General features: G+C 42.7%; 1 protein-coding gene across 1 annotated transcript; it reads right to left on the bottom strand.

Annotated features, from left to right (window-relative positions):
- Nucleotides 1–451: 451 nt before the first annotated feature.
- LOC310763703 (UPF0524 protein C3orf70) lies at nucleotides 452–25043 on the bottom strand. Its single transcript, XM_083616321.1, has 2 exons — nucleotides 24704–25043; nucleotides 452–3826 (listed from the first exon to the last, which is right to left on the bottom strand). The coding sequence occupies exons 1-2, from the start codon at nucleotides 24909–24911 to the stop codon at nucleotides 3270–3272; spliced, it is 765 nt and encodes a 254-aa protein (XP_083472447.1). The 5' UTR covers nucleotides 24912–25043; the 3' UTR covers nucleotides 452–3269.
- Nucleotides 25044–26850: the final 1807 nt, after the last annotated feature.

Here is a 26850-nt window from a genome sequence, read left to right as displayed (position 1 = left end):
TTGTTACTCAAGTCTTAATTGACTAACTTACAAGAAAGCAGAAAATGACGTTTGGTCAAAGAAGAAAGTATAAATTCTCTTCTCTAGCTATGACAAGAATGGTAAAGAACTTTCAGAGTTTACTAAGGGAAATCTGCTGTCCCTTTCAAGTAGTTTTACAGAAAAACTTACAGCAAAACTTAACTGTAGAAAGACAACTGCTGTATTAACTACACTGGAACAAAGGAATGAAGAGTGGTGCTAGTGTAGCAAGAGGCTAACAGAGACTGTGGTGTCATCTTTATTTCCCAGGTGATAGTTGCCACATCCAATTCAGCTACACTCCAGCAATTTCATGATAATGCACAGCGACACCTGAAGATAGCATCGAATCACACCAGACCCCGTTTAGAATTCAGCATTTTTGGAGCAGTACAGAATTGTGGAGAATAAATTTGCCTTAACGCTGTGCTTGTGCAAAAGCAGTCTTCACATTTATTATTTTGTGAGAAGTTTACATGAAACAATAGGGTACCCTTGGGGGAGTACGTTGAGACACAGCATCATGTGCTAAATCATCTAACCAAATCCTGCCATGGCCTGCACCCAGGCAATCTCCAGGGAAGCCAGGCACTACAGGACTTTGCCCATTGTGCTTAAGACTTTCAAACAGAACAAGTTTAACAGATTAACATCGTATGCGGCTATTGCTAATTAACAGTTTGATAAAGAGTGTACCCATATAAGTAAATCTGTACTGAATTTAACCCAGCTCATGCCTCAGTTCAGAATGTATTTCTCTAATCTTAGCCCTGGTTTGGTGGCTGCTAGTCTGCCAAGGAAGGTTTCATGATTCTTAAGTGTAATGAAAGAAACTAAGGTGTACTTTCAGAAGCTGCCCTGTTTCTGCCCTCAAGTGTAATTCACATTTTTTTCTAGCCCCATCTGCCATTGCCAGAGATCCTTACTCCTTTCATGCATAAGAAAGCCAACAGCAAATGTATACAATGCATTTTAAACCCCTAGCTAGAGTAATGCAATCTCGTTTTATGCATTGTCTTCCTGCTATAAAAGCTATAAGTATGCTTAACAGTACAGCACCTGAGAAAACACTTTAATAACCCCCAAATAATACTTTTTTTAGTAAACTCTATGAACTAGAATTTACTAAATTTATAAAACAGAATGTTTTTCTTTAAAAATTAGCAGAATATCCTATATCTCCAGAAATGCTAAGAAAGGCTTTACCAGTTGTGATGCCCAGAATTGAGTTCCTCAGCATTTTGCCAAGAAATGCATTTTAATATAATTCATCATAATAAATATTTCATTTTTCTTCTCAGGGTGTTATTTTTATATTTTAAAGTACAATATCAGTTTATATAGTTGTTCATAATACACATTGTAATCTAAACGCTTTCTAAAAAGTGTCTATGTCAGAGTGTAGAAAACTTAGTAATGTGTTAGGATAGTGTTTAAAGAGCAGCATTCGACAACACAGCATAAAATAATCTAATACTGAGAGATATATCTGTACATATTTATATGTTCATTCTCACCAAGACTTACGGAAAGTGATTTAACCAATGTCAGAAAAACGATGTGGTCACAGCATATTGTTTGGGGAGGTCTTGCGATATATCCATCGGCACTTGACCCTGAAGTGTAATCTATTTCTGACTAAAACTAAACTCCCCCCACCCCAATCCTTAGGACTCAAAGGGCCACCATGCTTGAACTGATTCACAGAGCATCTCTCCCCAGAGGGTAACCTGCCTCTGTGCAACTAAAGCTGAGACGCAAATACATGAGGGGGTTTAAAGACCTGTCTTACTCACTGTACACTGTTCTATATGTTACATGAGAACTTTCAATGTGAATTGGAAGGACACAGTGAAAGGAAGAAAAAGTTTGACCAATTAGCTGTGACGTTTTCAAGTAGACTTTGATTAAACCAAAGTGTTTCAGCAGCTGGAATTAGTATCTTTTAGCTGGACACCTTAACAGGCATGGAAATGGTCCTTAAGCCAACCACGTCTGGACAAGTTTTTTTTTCTCCTGCCTTAATCACCATGGAAGGAGCCATAGTCCAACCCAGCAGGAAAGTTGCCCTTTTCCGAACTGATATTAATTTGGACCCAATTCTAAACTTAAATCTTAAACCATTACTGGCTCAGAGTAAGAAGAAATCAATAGAGTAGTAAGCTGAACAAAACCTTTACACCCCTATTACAGTACTGAGCTGGTTTCTACCATCCATGTCAATTCATGCACAATTATTTGACTTATGAAATTAAGTTCAGGTGTACATGTATTGAACATATGCACAGCAGAAAGGGTTGGGTGATTTATTTATTTTTACAGAAGCTGCTGGTATACCACTGATCAGCTGGACAGACTTTTCTAAATAATGGGCTCGTGACAGCTGTCTGCCATGAGCAGATGGCAAGGGCAGATTCACATAATCAGTTTTGCCATGGGTGTGTTCAAACCCCAGGCAAAAACATCTGGCTGGTTTGGAGAGAGAAAAACAAAGTTTGACATCATGAACCTATTTCAGGTTAGAAGCTCTTCAATCTATGCCATATCTTTGCAACCCAATCCAATTTGGCCTCAGTTGGTAACATATGAATCAATTTAAGTCAGACTGAAGACCAAATGAAGTTGGTCAATTGGCAGTGTAACAACTCACCCTAAAAAGATTTTAAATTCAGGCATCTTTATCATTCTTTCCCAACAGGATTATGATTAATAAGTGTATATTGTGCTTATTCTGGGAACCCCCTGAGTTACTCTGCAGCTTGCAAAAGGGTGGTGTGCATGCAGGTTATTTGAAAAGGGGGTACACTGACTGCAGAACTTGTGGGTCTTGGTCTCCTACATAAAATAAAAAAAACTAAATAAAGAAGGGCTTTGTTCACCCAAACATTTGGTGTGCTGATGAAAGGCTGCCTCCTTGCTCTGAAGGAGTAATTTGTAACTAATAGGAACAGCTCACAATTTGACCTGATTTTTGCAAATTAAGTGCACCATACCAAAATCAGGCACAGTCTAGAACTAAAAAATACGTCAAATCTGTAACTTTAAAAATATACAATAGGGCTCTTGAAAATTCAGTGGTTTGATTAGGATCAAACAACTAATTCACAAGTGACTAAATACTGTCAACTACATTCCTCTGTGGGTTGTCAAGTGCATTGGAAAAAAGGACCTGTCAGAAAAAAGCTAGTATAAATGCTAGAAAACCGGTATTGTTTTAAGTATGCCTAGCTAGTTTCCAGCTCAGCACTTCACACTGTGGTTTCTATGGTCTCAATCACTTCTAGTTCGCATTGTGAGGGTGATAGGAGGGGACACTCATCCGGTTCCCAGCTACTGTCTGGACTATAATCTTCTTCTGAACTTAGCTCCGCCCCTTCCTCTGTGTCCTCATCACATGACTCCATATAGTGAGCCCCAACAGCATTGATCCCAGAGTCCTCAGAGCTGGAGGGGGAAGAGCAATGATCTATTTTTGGTGTATTATTCTCTCTCAAAATTAAGGCATTGCGTGTGGTGACCTCCTGAGGCTTCGTTTTATTGGGGGGAGCAGGAGGTTGCCTCTGCACGTAACACATCTTCCCATTGATGCATTTCACACGGTAATTGTCAATAAAGAGGTCCGAGATGGTGCAGAACCGTGGGGAATCTGGGGGTAACGGTGGCTGGAAGACAGGTGCAAACTTCAAAAAGTGTTCCGTGAGCGAGACAGATATCTGAATGGTGTTTGTGGTTCCCCGAGGCCGAACAGGTATTTCTGTGCTTGGAAGTTGTTCTACTGGAGTCATAGGCTGATAGACGTATTTGCCTGTGAAGGATATGAAAAGATGAATTAGAAGCCACATTCAGCTGTGTAGGAACTAGGTCAGGAACAAAACGGGTATTAGGCCCTGAATATCAGTTGCTGAGAAGTAACGTAACAAGAAGGCTAGGAACATAGGAAGCTGCCTTATATGACGTACCAGTACGTTCACCTAGTTGAGTATAAAAGTATTTATATACTGTCATTAATAGACTAATATCTAGGCAGCGTACAGGAAAAAGTCATTTAAAATAGTAGCATTGTCTACAAAATGAGTGGGGTACCTTTTTAAAAAGTCAAGGGCTACATTCCCATTGAGGGGTGGTTAGGGGCTGCATACTGCTGGTGGGTGGGAACACTCCTCTCTACCCAACCCCCCTTTTCTCTCTCCTCTCTTCCACACCCACACCATATTGGCACCATTTCCTTCCAGCCACTTTCCTTCTATGCTAGGGTGTGGGAGCAGGCCTAGCCTTTTTCTCAGCCTAGCGCAGAAGGGAAGTGAGCTGCTAGAGCAGGAACAGAGCAATCTGTTCCTCCAGTGGCAGCTGACTTTCCTTCTTCGCTGGATGAGGGAAAGGGTTTTTTTTCTCACAGTCTAGCACAGAAGCAACGTATGTCACTGCTAGGCCAGTGGGAGGAGGGTGGAACCATTGCAGGCTCTGTGCCACACTAACTGGCAGCAGCCCTCGGAGGTCTTTCCCAGCCCTTCTTGAAAAAGCCAAAAATTGAGCATGGGACTTTCTGAATGCAAGTCACACAGGTTTCCATGAGGGATCTGCATAGCCACTGTGGGAAACAACCCTGATCTAGATGGTTTCTTGGTTTAATCCCTCTGGGCTCTTTCCACATTCTTATTTGTGGCTTATTTTTCTTCACAGTCAACTGAAAGCGAGCTTTCCATAAGTGCCATTTTCTAGGATAATTCTTCTACAGAAAAGCAATCAGAAGAAGTTTCCAGAATCATCAATGCATTTATTTTGTTTTCCCTACTACACAAATGTGTCTTTTGGGAGGGTGTTGCATTTTCCCCTTTGGTAGTATTGGACACAATTGTGGCTGCAGCTGGCAACGGAAGAAGTTTTAAAGCAGGATATGAAAGGACTCCAAAGCTGTGACTGCCACTGGCACTCTGATAATTCAGCTAAATAAGAAGAAAATAGGATTATGCTGGCTGTAAAATGGGCTCTTATGCTGTATTGAACAAGAAGCTTGAAAGCGCTGCTAAAGGAATCCATATAGAATTTTAAAAAGCAAAAAGACAGAGCTTTGTTGCAGTGAATGAGAAATCTGAGCCCAATTCAAAAACCCCAAAGAATAGAATTTAAATGTCTTCTAAAATGCATCATGAGCAGCTGTGTGACAGAAATGTTATAAACATGGAGGACTACTGTTGTGCTCAGATGCCACTGTGGTAAACACTCAGTGAAAACTTTCTACTGTTCTGGCCCACAACTAATTGGCTCTATTTTGAGACAGCGCTTTTCTTTCTCTGACTCTCCAGGTTCTCAGTAATGAATTACAAGCTAAACAAGTTGGCAAACAAAGCAGCCATGCCTTCGTTAGCATCTGCTTCCTTTTCCCATATATGCACTTGCTAGCACAGCTAACATCTTCCATCTTCTCCATCCTTCCAAAGCTCTTATTTTGTAAGCCCAAGGCGCAGACCTTATGAAAACCAGTAGTTATGCATTAATGTATCCTCCTAATTCCAGTCAATGCAAAATGATTGACAATTACCGGTATCTATTTTCAGTGCTAATCTGTGTCAATTACACACGTTAACCACTACAAACAGTGTAGAGCAAAAACATTAAGCAAATGCCTGACAACCCCAACCTATCTTTCACCACAGGGAGTTCTTGAGCTTCAGAATCTGGAGGCAAGTGTTGCGGGTGGACGCTGCATCCTAATAATGGCCATTCTACGATTACAAACATTTTTCAACAATAATGTTATCCCCATGTGTCTCTATTATGTTTTTTGCAGAGCTCTTGGGTAGAGGGGAAGTAGAAGACAGACATTTGGTCGTATGGAACCCAGGAATTCAGCTTTAGCTTCAGGTTGAGATAAGCGCATGCTTTGCAAAAATAAAATGTGTAGCTAGATTATGGGAGTTGCTCCCCTCCTGCCGGCAACAAATTCACTTCAGACCAGACTCAAGGCAACCCTGGAGCCCACCTCCATTCTAAAATTAATCAGGATAATAAAGCAAGTGCTAAATTAATCAGGATAATAAAGCAAGTCCTACTCCCATAAATTTTTTGTTCAGTATTGTGGACCCTATTTTATGAAACCGGACGCGGGTGGCGCTGTGGGTAAAACCTCAGTGCCTAGGACTTGCTGATCGTAAAGTCGGCGGTTTAAATCCGCGCGGTGGGGTGAGCTCCCGTCGTTCGGTCCCAGCTCCTGCCCACCTAGCAGTTCGAAAGCACCCCTAAGTGCAAGTAGATAAATAGGTACCGCTTTATAGCGGGAAGGTAAACGGCGTTTCCATGTGCTGGCTTGCCAGTTGCAGCTTCGTCACGCTGGCCACGTGACCCGGAAGTGTCTTCGGACGGCGCCGGCTCACAGCCTCTTGAGCGAGATGAGCGCGCAACCCTAGAGTCGGTCACGACTGGCCCGTACGGGCAGGGGTACCTTTACCTTTTATTTTATGAAACAGGCCACCCTCCCTGTTGCACTTCTGGCATCTACTGAAGACCTTTTACATTTCAATTGGCTTTTAAACCAAATTTTGATTTTATAGTTCGAATGCATTTTTATTTCTATTGCATGCCACATAGAGATTACTGTGATCAAATGGCATACAAACTGTAGAAGTAAAAATCATGTTCCTGGGCAGTCCTATTATTGCCTCTAGACCCTGATGTGAGGCTACAGCACTACCAATGCAGACCTGCTGAGGCCTTCCCAGTCCCTTACCTCAGGGACGTAGGCGCGAGGCTCAGAAATACTCCATACATGCATAATTCAGTCAGGGATGCTGGGCAATCATAGAAAATGAATGCCAGCTGGTTCAGATTGGGCCTTTAGGCCCTACTTTGAGGAAATGAACACACTAAACGGCAGGGTCTGAAGGCCTCAGGCTGTAATACAGATTTCTCTTTGTAAGTGAGGCCTCTCAGCCACTGGTAAGGAACACAAGTGAAGAGGGTGCATAGGGCTTCATTCATGGTGAGAAATTCTTAGCAGAGTCTGAAGTCTCCAATCTACACCATATACGCACAGTGGCGTAGCGTGGGTTGTCAGCACCCGGGGCAAGGCAAGTAATTTGCGCCCCCTAACCCGTGGATTTTAGCACTTGAGTCTCTTCCACTAGATTAGCGTGCCCCCCCCAGATGTTGCGCCCGGTGCGGCCGGCCCCCCCTGCACCCCTCACGCTACGCCACTGTATACACAGAGCCCAGAACTCCAGGCAGGAGTTCGGATGATAATTCTGGACACCCAAGAACACTCAAGAAAACAATCTATTCGCTTTTGATTATTTCTAGATCCTACTTGAGTTGTGTTTGCTCATCCTTATTCAAATGTTGTTTCCCATCAGATAAGCCGCTACCATTGCATAGGCATGATGTAGGTGAATCATATACCTTACTTGAATTGCTTGAGACACTCAGCAACATTTTAGAGGAGGGAGAAAGTGGACCGAAAACTATTTGCATCAAAAATCTAATAAGATGTTTAAGAAACATGAAACCGTCAGTATCAGATGCTCTTATCAAAACAGAAACAGTCGCTAAATCTATGCTTTTCAATGTGGCCTGGGAGGAAATGAATGAATGCATGAACTACCAACAAGACTTCTGCTTGTGCAATGGGACTTTTCCCCACCTTGCCTCCCCTGTGCATTCCCAAAATTTGCTCCAGATGCCATGTGGGGGTACAGTGAAACGAGAGGGGGAAAGTGCTCTGTGCAAGGAGAATCCTAGACCTATGCTGGATTCTACCTATAGGCTACAAACTGAAGTGAGCTCTAGAGAGTAGAAACACCTTCAAGGTTCTTTTCCAACTTTTTATTTTTATTTAATATTCTATTTATACACCGTTCAACTTTATTTTAAGGACTGTGTGGTTCCCTCCCACTTTGAGAGTTGTTTTAACAATAATCAAGCAGTGTATAAATTTTACGAACTAAATAAATATATCCTCAGAACAATACCTGTGTGAGAATGATTGACACACAGTTCTTCAAGTGAGTTTCATGGCCAAGAAAGGAGATAAGTCTCAGTCCTTGACCACAAGCACTTTCCTGTTGGACAAGCATACTCAGTCCTTATTGGGGGTGTGGATTCCCCCTTGAAGTTTTATTTCCTAAATATTTTTTTGTACTCATGCAGATCTTGGGAGTCTCCCTCATCTGCTGTTACTTCCCTCTTGTGCATGACCAGTGCTGTGCTGCCTACATAAGCAGAACTGAGATTGCTATTAATATACAGGATTTTAAAAAACCCAAAATCAGACACCTAATATTGAAACCAATGCAATGATACCAAATAGGCAGGTAAAACACTGAGTTGCTGACAACTCTGTTCACATGTAGGTATTTGCCATGTGGGTTAAACGTAACCTGTTATTTCTTCCAAGTAAATTGGGTTGCACAGAATGTATGTTTCATGTTTTATTTCCTAATATCTTTTAAGCAAACTTTCTGAGAAGTAACTGTCATTGAAAGCTGTGGGACTTATTTCCAAATAATAGATTTAGGGCTGCAATACAGGAAATGCTAAATTTAAAATACTCCAAAATAATGACTGGCTCCTGCTATGTTGCAGAACACTATAGATCAAGATGTTTTGATTAGAGACTGCAGACAGGAGATATGGGATATGTTTTTGATTTTCTTGCTGGCTCACAATCATTACTCAAGGAAACTAACCCATCTGTGCCTCCAAACGCACCAACTGTGGAAGGCTGATAATACCCATCCTTCCAAGACACACAAAGGTGACTCAGAATAGAAATTATCCCTGTGCAGAGCTGCTGTATTCATACCCCAGGACTGGATGAGTTGGGGACTGGGGTACTAACTAGTTCTACTCTCTTTTTTTTTAAATAAGATATTTATTAAGATTTTTTAAAGTCTTACAATAAAAATGAAAAAATAACAAAAATACAAAATAAAAATAGTTAAAAACACACAGATTTTCCATTGCTTATTTTCCTTTAGCTTGTTTCCCGGACCTCCTCATACCTCCCTTTTTTGTATTCCACTTCAAATTGTTGGTTCAGCAAATCCTTACCATTAGATTTTTACCTATTTATAACCCTTTTTTCATATTCTCTTAAAGCATTACAGCTGGAAACCACTTAATTTCTATCCAACATCATTCTAACATTCATTAATTTTACAATATTTCTGTAGATAGTCTTTGAATTTCTTCCAATCTTCTTCCACCGACTCTTCTCCCTGGTCTCGGATTCTGCCAGTCATTTCTGCCAATCCCATATAGTCCATCACCTTCGTCTGCCATTCTTCCAAAGTGGGTAGATCTTGTGTCTTCCAATACTTTGCAATGAGTATTCTTGCTGCTGTTGTAGCGTACTAGTTCTACTCTTACTTGGATAGACAATTCTAGGTGATGCTGGGGAAAGACTGCTAGACTGCTTGGCACTTGTGTTTGGGGGGTCTCCACAGGGTGCTATTCTATCCTCCATGCTGTTTTATGTTTACATGTAACAGTTAAGTTACATGTCAGTGGAGGTTTGAGGATATGGCTAGTACTGGCTTATCTGTCTAGGTGAGCAGCGTTCTGTCCATTCTGGAGGGAGTTGCACTCCTCCTAAAGTATTATATACAAAATTGGTTCATCTTATGTCCCTAGAAGTGCAGGTTGCCTCCGTAGCACCTTTTTCCAGTTTCTATTGGTGTACTAACTATGACTCTATCTGGACAGGGACAACCAAGCTTCAGTTTTTCATGTCCTGATATCCTCCCATTTGTCTTCAAAGGCAGACCCATGCACAATACACTGCAATACTCCAATGTGAAACTTCAGTTAAATCGGAACACAGCAAGACTGCTAACTGGAATTGGAGAGCATGAACATAGCATGCTGGTGCTTTCCTGGCTTCAATGGTTTCCGGTCTATTTCCAGGCCCAAGTCAATGTGCTGTTTTTTTGACCCTGAAAGTCCTGCATGGCATGGAAACAGAGTACCTGGAGGGTCATCTACCTAGATCTCAATAACCTTCTGAGGCTGTTTTCTCTGGGCGCTCCTGCCAGGTTATGTGTGACAGGTGACTACTGGAGAAAGGGTCTTTTCTGTAGTGGCACCTCAGCTCTCTCAGCACCCCAGAGAGCCTCACTCGATGCCTAGCTTGGTGTCATGCTGACACCAAGTAAAGCCACTCTTACTTTCCCAGCTCCTTCTATCAGTTCCTGTTATCTGGGCTTTAGGTATGTATGTGTTTTATTGATCTATTTATTTTTCATCTGTTTTTTATCTCAGTCTTAAACTGTCCTGAGAAAATGGTTCAGCACATCATAGAAATATTTTAAGCGAAAAAAGCAAAGTAGGCTGATACTTGTGCGGGTAGCTTTTCACAGTATTTGAAGCCAAGAGTTAATCTTTGCCTCTGCAGATTTTTTGCCTACTGTATTTGCCATGCTCTTCTTCCAAGGGCCTCGGAATGACTTGCATGTGGTCCCCAGGTGGTCTCCTATCCTGGCAGCATCCAAGGTCAGGCTCGCTTAGTACTCAGAAACAATCAGATACACAGCATCTTTGAAACTCTCAAAGGTTTCATGAGCAAGAAATACTGCAGCTTTGTCAGCGGCCCCTTATATCACTATGTTTATTCAGAAGGCATATGTTCTACTAGTAAATGCACAGAAAATGGCAGGGGTCCAAGACAGATCACATACTATAGTATATAATTATAACCTACTTCCCCAAATGTATGTCTATGAAAGTAAGCATGCTAGTAGGAATTTCAAGAATGACGGGAAATGCAAGTGTTCGATTTCTGAAAGCAGACGTACGAAGGCTCACATTTATATATATATATAAAAAATGCATCCTTTGACCTGGAAACTCTGTCTCCTAATTCCAGGTGCGTTGAGACTTGTTGCAGCTATTGAGTGGCAAGGGAAATGTAAGCTGCTGCAATTTACTCTCCTTTATTAAACTTAACATGCCCGTGAATTGTAAAAATGTCCCAGGATGCAAGACTGACTCAAATTAAGCCACAGAAACAATTCTTAGCTTTTAACAGAAGATTATTCACAAAGTCATTTGTCCTGTACAAGTAGCTCTAGACAGGCTTGAGCATGTTCCAAAGAAAAGGCTTAACTAATACAATGCAGAAAAGAATCTCAGTTTGGTGGTGGATTTACGGTCTACGACCCCTATGTGCCAGCCCTTTTGGAGCTCAATCCATCCACCTAAATAAACGTGACTATGTTCAAAAATGTGACAGAGCTAAATGCATAAGAATGATTTCATTAATGATATCTTGTGGTTGTGCACAATGACATTGAGAACACACTGGTCTAGTATTCTTGAAAAAGCTAACATAAGGCAGCATCCTGTGAAGCTATGGAAATATCACCTCTATAAACTTAGTTTGCTTATGAATCCCACCAACGTCACTTGATTATTAGTACTTGAGTATAATAAAAGGAAACAAATCTTTGTGGAATAATCTGTAAATGAATGTTATTTGAAAAAGGCATACAGAAAACTCTTGTTTTGTTCAAAGCACACCTGACTCCCACAAGCCTTATGTAATTTGACATAAAAAAAATGAATTGTGCCTAGGCTTTTAAAAGCAGCCAAGGTAATTAACCCTGACCAGGTGAAAACTCAAACACTGTCTGATGCTTAGAAGGAACCGTAAGCATTAACGGCTATATTAGAAGAATGCATTTATTTCTAAGGAAAGAAATAAAGTGCTTTGTTCCATCACAAACACCATCAGCAGAGCTGCGCTTTCTTTGGGGGAAATGGATTTGCCCTTTTTCCATTAGGAGCAGGTAATTCAATATCACCACTGTGGCCCAATCGCAAGTAAGTACATGCATTGTGTGAGAGCTCATACTAAAGTGCCAGAAAATTGGGAGTAGCTGCTCTGTAATGAAAGTAACACGTAACATCACATTGCAGAAAACCGATAGCACCCAAGCCTTTGCTGGTCAGCTGCTCTACCAATTATTTCATGGCTCAAGGGAGAGGCTTAACCTTTCAGATTCCAGAAAGGTCAGTGGTGGTGAAAACAAGAAGTCTTGTGGCACTTTAAAAGATACCAATTTTATGGTTGCTCTTGTGGGCCAGACCCATCTACAGTGCTTGTATGAAGTTAACATACACAAAAGCACAAAGGAGGAGAACTGTGAGCAGTAAATCAGTATCTGCATTTGCAAAACGGTATACTAAGGAAGAAGTAGAAGACCTGGCCCTCACAAGAGCAACATACTTGATAGCAACATATCATTCTAGGAAATCAAGCTAGAGACTTGTTTCCCATATTTGGATCAAGAGCTCCTCCATACAATGCTTTTGTTTCTTCCCAGAAGTAGGTGAAGATGACTTTCATAGCTCTCATTTGTTGCAGACATGACAGGTCTTTTTGCAGCAAAAAGAACATTTGCTCACATGGTATAATCAACCTAATCAATCATTTCCACTAATGTGCAATTACATTGCTACCTCATTATTGTAAACAGATCTCTACCAGTTTCCTTTAGACAGTTATTGGAGGATATATTTTTTGTCTAGAACCAGTAGAAGCTTAACAGCTTGTTCCTTTTTTTATACAGTGGTACCTCGGATTAAGTACTTAATTTGTTCCGGAGGTCCGTAGTTAACCTGAAACTGTTCTTAACATGAAGCACCACTTTAGCTAATGGGGCCTCCTGCTGCTGCCACGCCGCCGGAGCACAATTTCTGTTCTCATCCTCAAGCAAAGTTCTTAACCTGAAGCACTATTTCTGGGTTAGCGGAGTCTGTAACCTGAAGCGTATGTAACCTGAGGTACCACTGTATAAGATTCAACACATACTTTGGATTTTGTATTCTTATCTATGCTTTTTCTAACACCAGATTAAACATGAGTGGTACAGCGGACAGGATACTATTGTTTTGTACCTACTGGGACAGGAGGCATAAAAACTCCCCTAGGAATTAAAGCAATGAGAAGATATTAAGAGAGAAACTTTTTCCTTCCATCATGGCAGATATTAAGCTTGGGGATTCTGGTTCCCCCTGCCAACACACATACTTTAAGAAGGTCATATGCAAACACCATCCAAAAGAAAGAATCCCCTCCTATAAGATGGAGTAGATTTAACCTATGGAGACTGATACAATTAACAGGCAATACAATCCTATACTTGTCTACTCAGAATTAAGCCCCAGTGAACTCAGTGAGACTGAATTCCATTTATATACAGTATAGGATTGTAGCCTCAGATTTTTAAAAATTGGGTGACAGCTCAAATATGTGCATGAAGATAGGTAAGAATCTATCTGTAACTTATGCATTGTATCTAATGTTGGTCCTACTTAGAGCAGACTCACTGGAAATGTCTTAATTTAGTTCCATTAATTTCAATGGATCTACACTTAATACAACTTGGGCACAACTCTCTGTCTATGCTATCCTAAAGTCAAACACCAATCCTCTCCAATCATATCACTGATTTTAAAGAGAGGAATGTCTTCATTGAATAATAGGATTAAAGAGTTGGAAGGGTAATCTAGAGCAACCCTTTGCAATGCTGGTTGTTAAACTCATCAAAATATTAGTTTATTTACATTTTTAAAAAATCCCAGCAAAACATGTTAGAAACAAGTCAATAGGTTGAGCTCAAAAAGAGTTCTTTACTAATTGAGCAGTCTGTATGCATCCCTGCCTCACAGCATCAAATTCTGTTGCTAATTTGAAGGTATCTAACCGTGAAATAAACAGAGCATTCTTTTTTCTGCTTCTATTGATCCCAGCATTCCAGTTTACCTTTGAACCTCTGTAATGTTGCTCACATATGAAAAGCGCTTTCAGCTTCTGTTTTTCCCCCTAAATCACCACCTTTCTTAACTTGGAGGTTCATGTTTTTCAAAAAGGATACTCAATAATGAATACAGCTACAAAGTAATAAAAGTTACACTCCAATTTGGGAAAAGCTTACAGAGAAGACTCCACTGTTGAGCTAAGAAAAAGGTAAAGGTAAAGGTACCCCTGCCCGTACGGGCCAGTCGTGTCCGACTCTGGGGTTGCGCACCCATCTCGCTTAAGAGGCCGGGGGCCAGCGCTGTCCGAAGACACTTCCGGGTCACGTGGCCAGCGTGACAAGCTGCATCTGGCGAGCCAGCGCAGCACACGGAAACGCCGTTTACCTTCCCGCTAGTAAGCGGTCCCTATTTATCTACTTGCACCCGGGGGTGCTTTCGAACTGCTAGGTTGGCAGGCGCTGGGACCGAGCAACGGGAGTGCACCCCGCCGCGGGGATTCGAACCGCAGACCTGATGATCGGCAAGTCCTAGGCGCTGAGGTTTTACCCACAGCGCCACCCGCGTCCTCCAGCTAAGAAAAGACACAGACAAAACATGGGATAATTAAGCCCCCTATCCAACAGAATCACATGCATAAGTAACACTTATGAAAATAAAAGGTACATTATTCACAACATAAGAAAAACCAGAAGAGATTTAAGATTAAGTAAAAGGTGTAAGGTAGAAGGGAAAACAATGGATGGGGATATTTGGGAGACAGCATTTTAAACTAGATCTTCAATTTAAAGTGTCAATATCTCAATGAGCCATAATTCTGCCCATATTACTTGCGCAGGTTTGAGGCTTGTCTCTGTGCTACCCTTCCTTCAAGAGCTAGCTCCAACATTTCCACAACTTATCTCTCAATTAGCAGGGTGCATTTAGATTTACAGGCTAAATGTGTAAACCATTTTGCAACAAGTGCCCTTAGCAATGGCAGCATTTCAATAAAGCCTAGGGAACTGGCCATGTTTTGTAGTACTTTGGTGATGAAAAGATTATCTGGGTCTTTTCCAAAATAAAATAGAAAAGCTTGTAACTGCTGATCTCCTGCCAAATGAAAAAAGTGAAGAGGTCCATAACACATGTATTAACAAAACTCACAACTGGCCAATACTACCAGCTTTTACCATGAAATATAACTCCAAACTTTCAAAATTATAGGTGCTCAATACATGCTTAATCTAATCACCTGTTGAGTTAGTCAAACTGAAGTGTAACGATGCACTGGACTACTTTTGTTTGTGTATTGTATTGCCTATTTCCAGGATCCATTTACCTTTTATGGATTATAAATTAAGCTTTAAATTGGCAGCAAGGTGTAAACACAGGTAAGCATATGATTTATGGGCCTCTAAGGCTTCCTGGAATTTGTAATATGAGCAGTCACTCAACAAACTGAAAGTCTCCAGCTCATTTCCAAGAGTTGAGATAGCTATAATATTTAGCCCGAGGGTGAACCACAAGTTCATGTTCTAAACATACACATAGCCAAATTTTACATATAGTACTTAGCCCTTATTTTAACTGAGGTATCATGCATTTTCACCATTTATGCTTCCATGTTATGTGCACAAATCTTTGAGGATAGGATTCTCCTCATAAGATGGAGCTTTCATATGCATAATGACAAGATATATGGCTTCCTATCATATACAACAGTCTAGTCAATATTGTATAGCAAAAAATGCTTGAAAAAGTAGACCTGGGAACTTCCAGACCCCTCAGTAAGGCACACATGTTAAAGGAACTCACTTGCTGGATCAGATTAAGGTCCACTTAATCCAACATTCTTTTATCAATGGTTACCAGCCATCATACATGTGTACCCTACACATGAAGGCGATAATATGCTCCTGAGGTTTGCTTCTAGCAACGTGAAGTCAATTGCCTTTGAACATGGGAGATTTCATTACAGTGTGATGGACTTATCCTGCATGAATTTGCAGAGTCATTTTTTCAAAGCCCATGATGCCGGTGGCTATCCCAAAATCCTGTGGTAGGGTATCATTTTGTCTATGTTGAGCCCATTGCCATTTTCATTGTTATTCCCCACCGCCTTTGGATCCAAAGAGGCATCCATGTCATGTAAATTCCAATTCATTACATGTTGTCACAATTTATGCTGCCTCCTTTCTGAGGTCTTCAACCCCCATATTCATTATTTGCCAATAATGAATGCAAATGAGATTCAAGTTATCTAATTTTACCCACAAGTTAGTTACAGGAAGAATAGGAAGTCATGGAACAGTTACAAATTGTTGGGAGTATAGAAGGTCATCTAGTCAAGAATCCCTTCCCCAAGCCACAATATTCTATGTAATATAAAGCATGCGATATGAAAAGAACATTTTGTTCAAAGATTGCCATAATAAAGGACAAAAGTGGTAAGGACCTAACAGAAGCAGAAGACATCAAGAAGAGGTGGCAAGAATACACAGAGGAATTATACCAGAAAGAAATGGATGCCTCGTACACCCCAGGTAGTGGGGTTGCTGACCTTGAGCCAGACATCCTGGAGAGTGAAGTCAAATGGGCCTTAGAAAGCACTGCAAATAACAAGGCCAGTGGAAGTGATGGTATTCCAGCTGAACTATTTAAAATTTTAAAAGATGATGCTGTTAAGGTGCTACACTCAATATGCCAGCAAGTTTGGAAAACTCAGCAGTGGCCAGAGGATTGGAGAAGATCAGTCTACATCCCAATCCCAAAGAAGGGCAGTGCTAAAGAATGCTCCAACTACCGCACAATTGCACTCATTTCACACGCTAGCAAGGTTATGCTTAAAATTCTACAAGGAAGGCTCAAGCAGTATGTGGACCGAGAACTCCCAGAAGTGCAAGCTGGATTTAGAAGAGGCAGAGGAACCAGAGACCAAATTGCAAACATGCGCTGGATTATGGAGAAAGCTAGAGAGTTCCAGAAAGACATCTACTTCTGCTTCATTGACTATGCAAAAGCCTTTGACTGTGTCGAACTATGGCAAGTTCTTAAAGAAATGGGAGTGCCTGATCACCTCATCTGTCTCCTGTTCAGCCTCTCTTATAGTTCAGAAGTTCTTTGTGGTATTTAATATCAAGCCATGTTACTGCAATTTAAACCCAAGGCTTCCTTTCTACTCTATTAGCCTAAAGTAGAAAATGCTTTCCCAAAAGCCAAGACTTCAAAACCAATTCTGAGAGTTTAAATGAGGGTTAGAGCAAGGTCATCTTTCCTGGTTACATTTGTCAATGACAGTAGCGCCCCTGCAATTTGTAATACAAGAACTTGCACTTTTGTCCAGTTTTGAGAAACGTGTGTATACAAATACACCAAAGAATTATTGAGAGCATCCTTATCCACACAAAGGCATGTAAACTTGTTTTGAATTAAGATTTTGATGATGTGCGATTCTCTCTCGAGTGGAAAATCCATATATTTCTGCTAATTCACAGTTCCCACCCCTCTTTTCATATTCTACAATAAAGTTATCAGCTCCCATTTTGTGATTGATTCTGCTAACAATTTTAACAGGGTTGAATATGACCTCAATCTGTTCAGATTAATCACAAGAGAAGAAGCAACTTGATTACAAAACTTTAAACACCTGTCCCAGGAGATGCTATTTGATTGTAGAGGGCTCTTTCAACATATCAAACAGAAAATTTAAAGATACATTCAAGGAGCGGAATGTGAAATTATTATTTTTTTTAAATCAAGATAGAAATAAAATGCCACTTTTTAACAGTGTGGATAATTAACTACCGGAAAAGATTAAGAAGAAGTGCAGGTGGCATATTATACTGCAGCCTGAATAAAGCATCACTATAATTCATCTACAAGTGAGTCAGGCTGGCTAGTAGTAATAAATATCCTCAAGTGAATAAATTACTCTGTGATGCTCTCTGGGCTGGGCTATGTGGTCAGAGTGGTCCCTGCTAGCCTTGAAAACCATGCACTCTGACAAAGCCCATAAACTCTCAAGAAAATTATCAGCTCAGACAATGTTGCACATGCAGAACACAGCTACTCCTTCATCGGTCCTCAAAATATCCCTTATCAACTAATGTACCACTGGTAGAAAATTATTACTATCTGATGCCTGTGAAACTTAAAGAGAATGATGAGCTATGGTCTAAGAAAAATGGCAAATGTCTATAATGACTGGATTTCACTTGGCCAGTCCATTTTCCTCACAAAAATAAAAAGGGGTTCTTTAAAAAAAAAAGAGTTCAGTCATATGTTCAGAATTAGATGTCTACTCTTTAGCTGACTTTCCCAAGGTCATCTAGCACCAGTAGGTCAATATCAGATAATATTTCAAAAAGCTATTTCAGGAGATGTATAATGTGTGTGATGTTGCATCCTGCTGTTTTGCATTTACAAAAAAAAGAGAGAGCTTAATTGAAAAAAACTATTACAGAGTTCTGAAGCAAAAATCAATGCACTGTGCAAAATTAATCCTTCTATGTGAAGGTTTGATTTTAATCCTTGATATTGTTCCACATCTGTTCATGCCTGCCACTTGAGCAATCCAGGCCTCCCTTCTCTTCCATCATAGAGATAAAAGAAACAGATGTCAGCTGTGGAACAGATCTTCTCAGGGCCAATTCACACAACCAGTGGAAATGATAGTGAACACATGATAGCTATCACATTCAGTTTGCCTGCCACTAACAACTATGTTCACATACTAAGAATGTCTGTGATAAATTGGTTGTAATGGTTTGGTAATATGGTATGATATCTATGTACAATGTCATTTTTATTTCAGTTGGTATCGTTTATCACCAAATTGTTTGATTTTCTTAGATGCCTTAGGGACACAACTACTAACATTAAGAAAAAAATACTGTAAGATGCTCTGAGCCCAAGGGATAGAAAGAGGAAGAAAATGAAGAAAAATACAAAAACATTTTAACAGACTAGTATTTTTCCAATTGTCTGTTATTTAAGTAAGCATAAAGAGGAGGGAGCTATGGAAGTCAATGTCACTGCTACCAAAATTCACACCATATTACATAATACTATGCCCTTGGAAGGCATATGTGGCACTGAGAAAATTTGATGTGCCCCTCATAATAATGCAGAAATGTGCATTATCTAGAGAATCATAATGTTTTCAAGACTAAAATTTCAAACATCTGAACCCAATCTAAAATGCCACAAGATTTGCTGCCTTGGATTTTAGGGAACAAAAATATGCTATTAGCAAGGCTAAACCCCCAAAAGAACCAAGGTGTCAAAATGGACCTGGGGGTTTCCTTCAGTTATGTGCACCAAAGGGAGGAAAACCTCCTTACAGATAAGCCAGTATGCCACTAGAGATACTGTAGGAAAAATAAAATGTTTACGGCTAATTCATATGCCATTCCATCTCATATTGTGGACATTCCATTATATATATTCTAATGACTCAAGCAATAAATCCATGGCTGTGAAGTTAATTCACATACCAAAAAAAGTTACTCTTCCCAGCCCCATAGGTTACTCAGTCTAGGAAACTCTCCATACTTTTGCTTGTCCTGTCATTTTCCCCTTGGGAAAACCCGCTCTTCACGGCTGAATCGGAGCAAACATCAGTTGGGTTTTCCATGGATGGACGTTTGCTCTGATTCAATAGTAAAGAGTGGGTTTTTCCAAAGAAAAGCGTCAGGGCAACCGAAAGACTGCTTGGCCCTATGCTTTCTAGGCATGGGATGAGTGGAGTGTGGATGAGCCCTAGGTCCACCTATGAAGTCTCTTTCCATTGCCCATTGAAAAGATAAGTATGTTCCAGCTTGGTCATAGCTACCATTTACTGTTCCCAAGCACACAAAAATAAAATTGAGAGGCTCTGCAATAATATAAAATTGCTCCCAAGGCAACAGTCACTTTTTTTTTTTACCAAGAAGAACAATTGTAATTAGCTATGCTCAGTATCTCCTTGCCCACATAACTAGGGGTAGGCAATATGGGTTATTTGCCAAGGTTGTATATACATAAAGGCCAGAGGTTAGAATAGAAAGGCATGATACTGCTTGCCATAAAATATATAGGAAAACAATATATTGAGACCCCCAAATTGTGGTATGTTGAAGCTACAAAAACTGACATTTATAACTTTGCCATAAATCATAATGGCAAAATGGCTGCTCATGTTGTATACTGAAAATTGCTTTTATTTTCCAAAATCTGCTCATACACCAATCTGAGAAAGTAAGACTGCCAATTAATTTTAATACATTAGTAGTGTACACATATGTACTGATTACCCATTTCCCGCATCTCGAGGTTACAAGCCATTTCTTAAGTAATAATATATTTAAATATGCAATATTCCCAAGGGGAAACAAATACAGAGCCTGTGCTAAATTAATAAGGAGTTTATAATTGTTTGCACTGGTTTTCCTGGAGGTGAAAAAGAAGAAATCCAGGGCAGACCTTAAATTACCTTTAAAAAATGCTGGCATCAAAGTAGAGAAAGACGGAAAACGACAGCTACTACTAGTGGAACTTTTCATTAAATACTGTAATCATAAACTGCCAATTTTCACTTAGGGACTAATCAGCTAAGCGAGCAGGTTCAGGAAGAATTGTGTGGGGTGAACTCTGCAGGCCACTGAACTCATGCCCCCTCTTGTTGCTCTGTGCCCACTGCTGTGTCACAATTCTGCTCCTTCACCAAAGACTGAAAATAAACATGCCACCTCATTCTGGAACTCCAAAGGTGGGGACTGAATCCTTGATGAGCAGCGGGACCCCTAGATAAAGACGTTCAGCTGCCTAATTTTGTATTTATTTGATTTTATACATTTCTATGCTGCCCTTCATCTGAGGATTGAAGGGTGGTTTACAATATAAAAATACAAAATATAATTTGTCTAGCCAAGCCTTTGTGATCTTATGGATTCTTATGATATTTATGTCCTCAATAATGACTCAATTTTCTCCCTAAGAACTTTGCTTCCCACTTCCTTTCCAGCCCTGTTTCTCCATTGGCAAAAAATCTCAGCAGACTCGGAGTATGTCAACAAAGAAATCATTGGTTTAGCACTAATAAATGGGGCAAGTCCTAGAAATGAGAGATGGTCCATTTGGAACCAAGGAAGCTGCCTTCTAAAAGACCACTGTGCTATCCAGTTCAGCACTACCTACACCAGGGATGGGGAATCTTTTTCAGCCCTAGGCTCACATTCCTTTTTGGGCAACCTTTGGAGGGCTGCATGCCAGTGGTGGGCAAAACCAGAGGCCAAAGTGAGTGAAGCAACTCATGTAATATTTACTCACATCCTCCATCCTCCATCCAGAGAAGCAAGAGGCATTGACTGAGGTCAAGGACCTTTGGAGTATGGAGAACCAGTGAGAGGTGTAGCATAGGGAGTTCAGAAGGCCAGACAGAGGGGCCCTACCTGTGTTTCACTTTCACTGGAAAAGGCTCCTGAGGGTTGCAGGGCCTTTCCTGGCCCTACCTGGAGATGCATTAGGTCCAGTCGTGATCGACTCTGGGGTTGCGGCGCTCATCTCGCTTTATTGGCCAAGGGAGCCGGCGTACAGCTTCCAGGTCATGTGGCCAGCATGACTAAGCCGCTTCTGGCGAACCAGAGCAGCACACGGAAACGCCGTTTACCTTCCCGCCAGAGCGGTACCTATTTATCTACTTGCACTTTGACGTGCTTTTGAACTGCTAGGTTGACAGGAGTAGGGACTGAGCAACGGGAGCTCACCCCATCACAGGGATTCGAACCGCCGACCTTCCGATCGGCAAGCCCTAGGCTCTGTGGTTTAACCCACAGCGCCACCCACGTCCCTCTGCAACTAGTACCAACTCATTAATTCTCCATGTCTAGGATGAGTGCTGTTACCTTCTGACTTGCAGGGACAAAACCCTTCAACTGCAGATATGTCTTCCTGGGACAAATAGCTTTGAGGGAATTTTCTTTAGGATCATGGAGCAGAGGGAAAGGGTTAAGACCCCTCCACCAGGACTATAGTCGCAATCCAAATTAGGAGGCCCAGAGCTATTACTGTACTTTTCCGTGTATAAGACTAGGCTTATTTACTAAAAAATAATGTTAAAAGGGGGGCTTATACATGGGGGACAATCTCCCCCCATTTTCTGAATTTTGAGTCCCCGTCTTATACACGGAAAAAATACAGTATTTTTTTTAAAAAACATAACACTCAAGCAAATGCAAATATATATTTAACATAATGTTCAGTTTGGCCCTCCGAGTGCCATTCTGTCCAATCCTGATATAACTTTGGCTGGATTCCCTCCACTGCAAATGGAAAGGAGTGCATTGTTTTAATGGTTATCTGCACAGAGTCCTTGGAAATTGCTAAGAGCTCTTTAAGATCAGTTATATCTTAAATACAGACGGGGGTATTTCTACTGAAATCTTGGTCAATCCTGATATTGGAGAAAGCACCTGATCAGGCTGTGATCGTACTGATGTGCAAGTGGGAGAATCAACTTATCCACTTGATTAGAAGCACTAAAGCAGCAGATTCAAAAAGGCATAACAGTGTGCTTTACCAACAGGAAACCAAAAACATTATTAGAGAGCATTTAGTGAACACTAATGTGTATGACATCATTAGAGCTTTAGTGGAGCACTGTTCTACTCAGCAACAGCCTAATTTTGTAAGCTGAAACAGCACAAAGGGGTAAGGTGGGTTTAAGAATGATGGTGTCCATATAACTCAGGGTGTGGAGTTGTAGTTCATCCTAACCATGTCCACAGTCCCAAGTGAATTTTAGTTTTATTGCCATTTGTTAGCAAGTTGATGCATCACTAGGGCCTCCAAGATGAAGGGGTAGAAAGCAAAACCCAATGAGATCAAAGAAAGGGAAAGGTAAGGCCTTTAAAACGTACAAAAATATAGATTTGGACAAGAAGTACACACCATTAGTTGATAGCTTGACAATTTATTGTGGAGCAAGCAGTTTTCAAAAGGAGATACAACAATCCTCTAAATTTACAAATGAGATATAGTTTAAAAACAGAAAATGACAATGAATCCTACCCTAATATATAAATTTCCTCAGGTCACAAGGACTGGGACATGAGTCATGATGCTTTGTGAACGGAGAGAAAACCCCACAGAGACTTGGATGGGAACAACAGGATGCTGAAGCAGAAAACTGAAATGCAATTTCTCCGTTGTAACAAGTCCAATGCATCTACCTCTCAGTTTTCTGGCTGTAGATAATGAAATGGCCACATCAGGCAACTGAGATTTGCTGTGTGACTTGTTCCAGATAGATGGTGTGGCACTGAGTTTCATGACAACTATACCAATAAAAATGGGAAGAAAGAGCAAATCGTTTATCATCTATTTTCTTCTGCATGGCCTGCCCTTCACTCTGGGTCACCTCATATCATTCAATAAGGTGTTTCTAGCTTGGACAAGGGAGGGTTGTGTGTGACTAAACCAAAAAACCAAAACCTTAATTGAGAATGAATACATTTTAACTAAGCCATTCCTTAGTACATTTTAGAAGCATTCTTTGGGCATAGATTAAATTTCAGGTTGCCAGGGAAGATCCTTTAATAGCTTGGAAACGAGATAGCAATAAGATTACAGGCTCTATTAAATGCAGCTCCATACTATAAGAGAATAAATAACAGAAACCACCAATTTTTAAAACCACTATGAATCAGCAAGCCTAGCCTGAGACAGCAAGCCCACAAAAGAAGGTATTTCTGATGGGTATTTCTGATCTTTCCCCAGGGAGGCACGCCTAGTGCCATCTTTATCCAGGTTTAGGCACCAGGCAAAGAATTTTCTCTTATTTACTGAGGTTTTTGGCTCTTGATTTGAAGGGTGGTAGCATGGCCTCTTTGGGTAAAACAGGACCTGTAGTCTTGACTTTTTGTTCAGCTGTGTTTTTTAGCCTTTTATTTGTACTACTGTCTTTTTAGGGTTTGGGGTTGTTGTTTTTTTGGTTCTTAGCTGATTTTAGCATTAAGTCACTCAGCCTCACTTTGTAAGAAATCCAACTAACAAATACAATAAAAATGACAGCCAAACTAAACGCCTTGCTTCAACCACTAGTGTTTATACGTTGATATAACTTAGACTTTGTACACATTATGAGAGCCACTCTTAGTGTACAGAATCCAGTAAGGAAAACCTACGAATAGTGCAGCCCATCCCACGGAATGTTGGATCCATTTCCTGCCTGAACATCTGTGTTCATATACACGGCATCTACAACTCCAGCGGTTATCAGAGATAGAAGAGGGAGCGCCTTCTTGTAGCGACAGAGGCTAGGATTATATGGGAGGTTTGCTGCTTCTCAGCCCCCCTAAAACAAAAAACGAAACGTGGAGCGGGGAGAGAGGGGAGTGTGGTTCTGTTCTGCCAAGAGAGAAGAAGGGCAGGCGCACCCCTCTCCTTCCCTTCCACCTTTTACCCATTACTGCCACTAACACAGCTTTACAGCGAGCCCATCCCATCCCTTTCTTGCCTCATCAGATACGCAAGCTGGGAGGATGGAGAAATCCATCGTGTTCCGGGTGCCATGCGATCAGCCACTATCGATCTCGCCGTCAAATCCTGCCCTCCGGGCACCACAGAGCCACCGAGGCGAAGGGAAGGAAGGCGGGCAAGAGCTTGCCTGCCCCCTCAGGATCCGAATCCCAGGGGGGCAAATAGGGTGTGCTTCTCTCACCGCCCCCCCCCCGGGGCTCGGGGATGCTCGCCTGCTCTTCCTCCCTCGCGGCTAGCAAACCACCACCCAAACGGCGCGCCACTCCCCGCCTCGACAGGAATCTCTGCAGCGTTCAGCCAGGGGGCTCCCTGCGCTTGCAGGGAGGAAGGAAGCCTCTGGAAGTCCTGCGAGGGGCCAAGGCGCGCTGCTCGCCCGGGCGGCCCGCCCATCCCGCGCCATTCCCCCTCCTCTTCGTCCCCCCAAAACACTCACAGTGGCACCAGCCCAGGTGGCAGCACCAGTGCAGGCGGAAACAGCGTCCGTGGCTGTGCGTGGTGCACATCGACAGCCCGTCGCAAGGCTGGAAGTCGGGTCTCCCGGCGCAGCTGCGGGCCAGCGCTTGCGCCTCGTCCAGTTTCTCGCTCTTGCCCGCCGCCAGAGAAGCGGCAGCGGCGCTGGCCGCCGCCCCAGTCCCGCTCATGGCGCCGCTGCTGCTGCTGCTGCCGCCGCTTTCCCCGCCGCCGCCACCTGCAGCCCGCGCCGAGCCGCGCACCTCCGCCGAGTCACTCCCGCCTGCGCGCACACACGGCGCAGCGGGGCGGCGAGCGGCGCTTTTGGCCAGCAGGGACGACGCCACGGGCTAGCCCGGCCGCGCCTGGAGCCACCCTGGCCTGGCGCCCGGCTCCGCCTCAGCCGCCACAGCCCGCCCCCTCCAGCGGGTGAGTGGGTTGGCGGGAGGGTGGGGCTCGGAATGAGCGGGAGAGTGAGGGAGAGAGGGGAAGTCTGCCGTGGGGACTCCGCCAGACGCCTCGTGAGCGGCAGCAGGGCGGGAGAGGGAGCGGAATCCTCCCGAGAGACCAAGACCGGCCAGCCCTCCCAGGACGCGCAGCGGCTCCTGGACTGGCAGCCCCTGCTTCAGGCGAGGGAGGGAAGGAGGGGCGCCCGGGCCCGCTCCCCACCCCCTGGCAGCCAGTCAGAGCGGCAGGTGGGCCTCTCTTCTCTCGAGGGACCGGTTACCAAGGAGCCTCACCTGCCCTTGGGGAGGGAGGGAGGGAGGGAGAAGAAGCCCCCACCCCATCCCTGCTGCTGGAAGCCATATCGAATGCATCGCCAGCGGCTTCCACAACCACGAACTGGGAATCTTTGGGTGGGCGGGTTTTTGTTTTTTAAATTTTATTTAGTCAGAGGCAACCATTTCTCTCCTGACAACACTCCCTCTGGTACCTAGCGACGGCCCCGCTTTCCCGGCTAACCTTTTCACGCCGCTCGGATCTCGCCACCCCCTCTGTCGGGACCCTGCGGGCTTGTATATAGCAGCAAATCCGCAACGTGGCGATACAGGACATCTGTTATAGACGTGCAAATGCACCTAGCAGGGCTCCCCCGTCGGCTTTGCAAGACATACACTAAATAATAAACGCGGGTGGCTTGAAGCAAGCTGATTTCGTATAAATATGTCATAAGCTGATAAGCGTGTGTGAATGAAGCTGCTTTTTGCATGGGGTTGATAATTGCTCCCTCCTTGGCTCAGTGCGTTCCAGAAGAAAAGGAAGGCAAAGCAGGAGTTTGTCCGAAAGGCTATGCAATGGCATTCAGAAAGCTCCCTTATACTGTTGCATGCCACTCCGGTCTCTCAGCGGTGCAAGATTCCAGGGGTTCCAGATGCTTTATCCAGGGTTTGTGTTTTCTTTTGGAAAATGAGGCAAAGCAGAGACTCTGGTATCTTTATGATACAGTATATGGTTTATTCACACTCACACACACACACAACATGAGCCTATGATGGAGGGATTCTCAGCATTGACATCCCAAGTGGGTCTTGTTTCTCCCATAGCTGCAGCCTTGAATGCAAATGGAAATCAGACATCCTGCTCTGACCCTCTCTCCAGCTTGCTTCCTTTAACCATGAACCACCTGTCACCTTTTTTCCTCTAGGTCACATCACAGCCAACCCTAAAACCCTTCTTTGAACTCTGCCTTTGTCTTATTAACTAATTCTGAGTTGGGGGGGGGCTCCTCTCAATTGCCATTTGGCACAGAGCCCCCTCTCTTTGGCTTTCCTAATGGCAAAACATTTTTAGAAGCCAAATACCTTCGGGGCAGGGACGTGGGTGGTGCTGTGGGTTAAACCACAGAGCCTAGGACTTGCCGATCAGAAGGTCGGTGGTTCAAATCCCCGCGATGGGGTGAGCTCCCGTTGCCCGGTCTCTGCTCCTGCCAACCTAGCAGTTCGAAAGCACATCAAAGTGCGAGTAGATAAATAGGTATCGCTCCGGCGGGAAGGTAAAACGGCATTTCCGTGTGCTGCTCTGGTTCAACAGAAGCGGCTTAGTGATGCTGGCCACATGACCTGGAAGCTGTATGCTGGCTCCCTCAGCCAATTAAGCGAGATGAGCGCCGCAACCCCAGAGTCGGCCACG

The sequence above is a fragment of the Podarcis filfolensis genome, assembly GCF_964270895.1.
Source record: "Podarcis filfolensis genome assembly, chromosome: 5".
NCBI classification, from domain to species: domain Eukaryota; kingdom Metazoa; phylum Chordata; class Lepidosauria; order Squamata; family Lacertidae; genus Podarcis; species Podarcis filfolensis.
The sequence above is the reverse complement of the archived record's forward strand: the minus strand, read 5'-3'. Positions and strand labels throughout refer to the sequence as shown.